At 40.4% G+C, this 6,314-nt stretch overlaps 1 protein-coding gene across 1 annotated transcript; it reads right to left on the minus strand.

The window, feature by feature from the left end:
- Positions 1–448: 448 nt before the first annotated feature.
- Positions 449–2,577, minus strand: LOC148804310 (uncharacterized). Its single transcript, XM_088900520.1, has 4 exons — positions 2,433–2,577; positions 1,864–2,318; positions 1,456–1,800; positions 449–1,069 (listed from the first exon to the last, which is right to left on the minus strand). The coding sequence occupies exons 1-4, from the start codon at positions 2,575–2,577 to the stop codon at positions 449–451; spliced, it is 1,566 nt and encodes a 521-aa protein (XP_088756646.1).
- Between the last annotated feature and the right edge of the window lie 3,737 nt (positions 2,578–6,314).

A 6,314-nucleotide genomic window follows, 5' to 3' on the forward strand; every position in this document is an offset into this window, starting at 1 on the left:
TCAAAATCGACATATATTCACTTTTAGGGACACATCTCCTAATCACTTGATCAGAGCAAAATTTCCACAAATAAGGTTCGTCCCAAACATAATATTTTGCCTCATACCTGATTTTATCCTTCATCGACTTGCTAAGATAACTAGGCAAAATTCCAGTAACTAAGTAATTCACGATAACAACATACCAAGGGACCATACCTTTTATTTGGAATAGTTGCTCATCAGGAAAAATCTCAGAGATGGGTGAAGAGTCTTCATCTTTTACCAACCTGCTTAGATGGTCCGCCACCAAATTTTCAGCTCCCCTTCAATCCTTGATTTCTAAATCGAACTCTTGGAGCAAAAGTATCCACCTTATCAGCCTTGGCTTTGACTCCTTTTTCGCCAATAAGTATTTCAAAGCTGCATGATCAGAAAACACAATCACTTTAGAGCCAAGAAAATATGATCAAAATTTATCTAAAGCAAAAGAAATTGCTAATAGATCCTTTTCGGTGGTTGTGTAGTTGCATTGTGCAGCATTCAGCATCCTCGGAGCATAGTAAATGACATGACTCTTCCCATCAATCCATTGACCTAGAACAAATCCTACCGCATAGTTGCTTGCATCGCTCATGATTTCAAATGGCAAGTTCCAGTTCGATGGTTGAATAATGGGTGCAATCGTCAGCAAATTCTTGAGCTTATCAAATGCTTCCTTGCATTCATCCCCAAAGTCGAAAGGCACATCTTTTTGAAGCAATTTGGACAATGGCAGGGAAATTTTTGAAAAGTCCTTGACAAACCTTCGATAAAAACCTGCATGTCCAAGAAAAGCACGCACTTCCCTAACATTTGTAGGGTAAGGTAAGCTCACAATTAAGTCAACCTTTGCCTTATCGACCTCTATGCCTCTTGCAGAGATAACATGTCCCAACATAATGCCCTCCTTTACCATAAAGTGACATTTTTCATAATTCAAAACCAAATTAGTTTCAACACATCTATCCAAAATTTTACTCAAATTATCTAAACAATCATCAAACGAATCACCATAGACAGTAAAATCATCCATGAACACTTCAATGCACTTCTCAATAAAGTTAGAAAATATACTAATCATGCACCTTTGAAAAGTACCTAGAGCATTGCACAGACCAAAAGGCATCCGTTTGCAGGCGAAAGTGCCGAATGGGCAAGTAAAAGTCATTTTCTCTTGGTCCTCTTGAGCATTAACGATTTGATAATAACCTGAAAACCATCGAGAAAACAAAAGAATGCCTTGCCGGCTAACCTTTCTAACATTTGATCTATGAAGGGCAAGGGGAAATGGTCTTTTCTAGTGGCTAAATTAAGTTTCTGAAAGTCAATCACCATACGCCAGCCATTTTGTACCCTCATTGGGACCAGTTCGTTATTTTGATTTTTTACCACAGTGATCTCAGTTTTCTTGCGTACAACATGTATTGGACTTACCCACTTATTATCCGAAATCGGATAGATTGTCCCTTCATCTAGTAACTTAAGCACTTCTTTCTTTACCACTTCTTTCATTGCCAGGTTGAGCTTCCTTTGCGATTCTCTGACTGGCTTGGCACCATCTTCTAAAAGAATTATGTACATGCAGATTGAGGGGCTGACCCCTTTTATATCGGCTAAGGTCCAACCAATCGCTGCCTTGTGCTCTTTCAGAACCTTGATAAGCCATGCCTCTTGATCATCAGTCACCCCATTTGCAATGATCACTGGCAATGTTTCTTTGTCACCCAAGTAGGCATACTTAAGGTGATCTAGCAAGGTCTTCAGCTCTAACTTCGGAGCCTACAAAACAGAAGGCAACAATTTCTTATGAGAAGACGATGATGGAATATTAGAATTTGTTACCTCTTGTTCCAATATCGGTTTCGAAGCTTCACAGGATGAATCTATCTCTTCCTTCATATCCAATTGTGCACTCAATTCGAGCTCCTCATTTATATCCTCTTCCCCAAAAATTTCTTGCACAATTGAGTCAACAATGTCAACTGAACAAATCGAATGACATTCATTGGGGTACTTCATTGCTTCGAAAATATTAAATTTAACAATCTTGCCGTCAAACTCGATGGAGAGGGTACCCTCATTCACATCTATTTTGGTTTTGGCCATTTTCATAAATGACCTGCCTAATAGAAGTGGGGCTGAACTTGTGATAGTATCTTCCTCCATCTTCAAGATGTAAAAGTCGGCTAGAAATATAAGGTCATTAACCTGCACCAAAACATCTTCAATAATCCCTTCAGGGTAAGCGTTAGAACGGTCAGCTAACTGAATGACAACCCTAGTTTCTTTCAATAGACCTAAATTCAAAGCACAATAAATTGAGTATGGCATGACATTGATGGATGCACCTAAATCTAGCATGGCACGCTCAATTCTTTTATTGCCAATCACGCAAGGTAAAGTAAACATACCTGGATCAGCATGCTTTTTCGGCAAGGTCCTCTTGATGACAGCTGACACATTCTCCCCAACCTTTACCTTCTCATCTCCTCTCAGCTTCCTTTTGTTAGTGCACAACTCCTTCAAAAATTTTGCGTATTTGGGGATTTGCTTCATGGCATTTAACAAGGGAATATTTATTTCCACCTTCCTAAAGGTCTCCAAGATTTCTTGCTCATACTCTTTGATGTAGCACAATCTAGGCACTCCTAGCTGGTTGCTAACTGGCTCCTTGTTGGCAACGAACGGCACCTGAGAAGATGAAGAAGGATTCCCAGGGATTTGCCCGACGGGAATACTCCGAAGCTTAAGTTAGAACGCTGGGGAGGAAGAAGAGAGAGTATAAAAGGCTAAGAGTGTAGATCGCGCTAGATCACTATGTCTCATGATTAGCTCGTGAGAAAGTAAGAGTGCAAGTTCAGATCTAGTTCAGATCGTTACAATGTACTACCCAGTTGGCTGAGTGACACGTCTCTGAAGGGACAGGCATGCCACCATCTGTCGAGGGACGTGGGGCAGACTGTCAATCGGGCAGGGACTGCACCATCAGTCAGAAGATGTGACGCAGTCTGACGAGTACGGTCTTGTCAGATGGAAGCTTCTTGAGAGCGTCACACCACAGTCGCGAGTTACTTCGTAGTGAGCTATCCTTGTCGTGAGCTACTTTGTATTAAGCTCTTGGGGGTACTTCGAGGTGACCCTCATCAAGGTTGGTCTCTGGGGCAGTTCTTTTTCCCAGGGGCTGGAGCGAGCTGGTTTTCCTAGCTCACGAGCTGAAATAATCTTGGAGTATTCCCTTCTCAGTAGCTCGGGGGACCTAGAGTTTGCGTTGTAGCGAGCTCCTTCTATAGAGAGCCATGACGCGGTGAGTGATGAGACTAAAAAGTACCCTATTTTTTTCCCCAAATATTCACTATTTTTCATTAATTTAGCACTTAATTGGACTCATTACTCTTGTATTTTGATTCAGGGCAAGCAAGAAGGCAATTGGAAGAAAACAAGGCAAATCGGATGATTTTGCACAGTTTCGGCACCATTCCGTAATCTGGGCCTAACTCTCAATTATGGACTCCGATTTGGATAATTCAAGAGGCATCAGAAAGAAGATAGAAAGTCCCACAACTTTTATGTTTTGGATTTTGATAGATTCAGTCCGCATCGAATACGAAACTGGGCCCAAAGTTGGAGCAAGTTTGCAGCCAGGCCCATTTCACAGCTGAAGCCCAACTCGCAGAAGAGCCTTGTAGCAGCCCAAGATATTAAAGCAACCCAACTCGAATTCAAGAGCCTAGAGTTTCAATTTCGAATGTAACCTCCAGAAAGAGAGTCTTATTAGATTTAAATTTTTGAATGTAATCCTATAAAGATAAGAAGATTGGATTAGATCACTAGATAAGAGATAGGATAGGATTAGTTCAAAACAGATCAGGACTTTCTAACTTGAGGTTAATCTCCTAGAAGGAGTTGGAGAGAGCCCCTCCTCCTAAAGCTATATAAAGGGGGGTCAGACCAGCCTTAGGCATCATCCAGCAATCAAGCATCAAGCAACTCAAGCTACCAAGAAGATCAGTTCGGCCTACAAAGAAGCAAAGCCTAGGGGGTTCGAAAATCATGAGCAGCTAAGCTTTTTCTTTTCTGGTTCAAGGGGGAGGTTCGATTGTGTCATCATGAGGTTCTGTATTTAACTCAAGTTCTTGCTTTTTAATTCTAGTATTCATTGGTTCTTGTGCAGATTCTCATTTGATGTTAATGTTAATTAGTCTGACAAATTAATTAATGTTGATTTTCCTACTGCTATCCATGGTTCGGTGATCCGTAATTGTCATGAATAGTGGTACAAGTAGCAATTAGGTTAATATCTTTCTGGGTCAATTGTTCGTGACAGCCTTTGATCAATGTATTGATATGTTTTAACCTAAAGGGAATCAATGGAACAAGATTTGATAATTGCAATTATCTCAATTATTGTTATTTTGGTTTAACTGTTTTCACAAAGCTTAATGCTATCACTAATTGATATGGAACGCTATCGTACCTAGTCGATTAGTGATAAGTGTTGATCGAATGCTGGGTTTGGTCAGCTGATTTAGGAAAACACAAGGTTTATTATGGCTACCCTAATAAATCTAAGGTTAAATGCTTGAATTGCAAGACTGCCAAAGTCTACCTATGATCGATGACCAATTGATTAATCCGAACCCTTGAATTAGAATTTGGTAAGACTAATTTCTCTTGTTTGATATTGCTATTGCTTTCTTGTTCTTTTAGAATTTTTAATTATTTAATTTTCCCACTCTATTATATTGCGCATTCGGCTAAGAAATTATTCCCTAGATCCCTGTGGGATTCGACCTAGTACCACTATTACTACAAAAAAAAAAAATTATTGTGGGATTAGCATTAATTTTGAGGGCTTCGACAACCCGTCAAAATTTTGGCGCCATTGCCGGGGAGCTATTTTAATTTCTTTATCTTGTTACTTTCTATTGTGTTGACCTCTTCTGTTTTATGACTCATGCTTCTCAACGAGGTGAAGTAGAGTACAACCCCAAAATTGAGAAGACTACCCGTCGTTTAAGGAAGGAGGCGAAGCAAAGGAAGGACCGTTCACCTAAAAGGGTGAATTCTGAATTCAACCTACCAACTTGTGATCAACCCATCTTCGAAGAGGAAGAAAGGATGGCTGATAGAGAGAGAACACTAAGGGAGTTGGCTGGACCGATCATGAACCAATAGCCCCTATGCATAATATATCCCACTCTTGAGGTAGCCTTCGAACTAAAATCTGGTTTGATTCAATTACTTCCTATTTTTCATGGCTTTCCAGGTGAGGACCCTCATAAACATTTCAAGGAATTCCATGTTGTCTGTTCAAGAATGAAACCACAGGGTATGACCGAGGACCAGGTAAAATTAATAGCTTTTCCATTTACTTTACGAGATAAAGCAAATGATTGGTTATATATTCTTCCTCCCGGTTCGATACGGACATGGGATGAGATGAACAAAATATTTTTAGATAAATATTTTCCTACATTCCGAGCTGTAAACATTAGGAAAGAAATCTGTGGAGTTCGGTAGTTTGGTGGTGAGACACTATATGAATATTGGGAAAGATTTAAACAACTTGTTGCTAGCTTTCCACACCACCAAATACTCGAACAACTCTTGATCCAATACTTCTATGAAGGACTCCAACCTATGGATAGAAGTATGGTAGATGCAGCTAGTGGAGGAACCTTGGTAAATAAAACACCCAAAGTGGCTAGGGAATTGATTTCCAAAATGGCTGAAAATTCACAATAGTTTGGAGCAAGAACAGATGGCACTACTAGGCGTGTTTATGAGGTAAGTTATGTCAATTTAGAAAATCAAATTTCTGATCTTACTGCTTTGGTTAAACAATTGGCTGCAGGGCAATTGCAAACAATTAGGGTATGTGGTGTTTGTTCGATTCCTGGGCGTCCTACGGATATGTGTCCATCGTTGCAGGATGGCTCGATGCAGCAAGTTAGTGCCGTAGGAGGATTTCCGGGCCAGCCTCAACTCAAGTATGATCCCTACTCCAATTACTACAACCCGGGGTGGAGGGATCATCCAAATCTGAGCTACGGAAACCAAGGAGGGCCACGGAGATATCAGCCCCAAGCTTTCAATAGACAAGCCCCAATTTCAGCACCTATCACAGTGCAAGGCCAACCCTCAAGTTCAGGTATGCCATTAGATGAAATCGTTAAGGCTCTAGCTACTAACACTCAGCAATTTCAATAGGAAACAAGAGCAAGCATCCAGAACTTGGGAAACTAAATCAGCCAATTTGGTACTTCCATTAGCAAGTTGGAGGCGCAAAATTC

The sequence above is a fragment of the Nelumbo nucifera genome, chromosome 1 (assembly GCF_055504915.1).
Source record: "Nelumbo nucifera cultivar China Antique chromosome 1, China Antique-T2T, whole genome shotgun sequence".
NCBI classification, from domain to species: domain Eukaryota; kingdom Viridiplantae; phylum Streptophyta; class Magnoliopsida; order Proteales; family Nelumbonaceae; genus Nelumbo; species Nelumbo nucifera.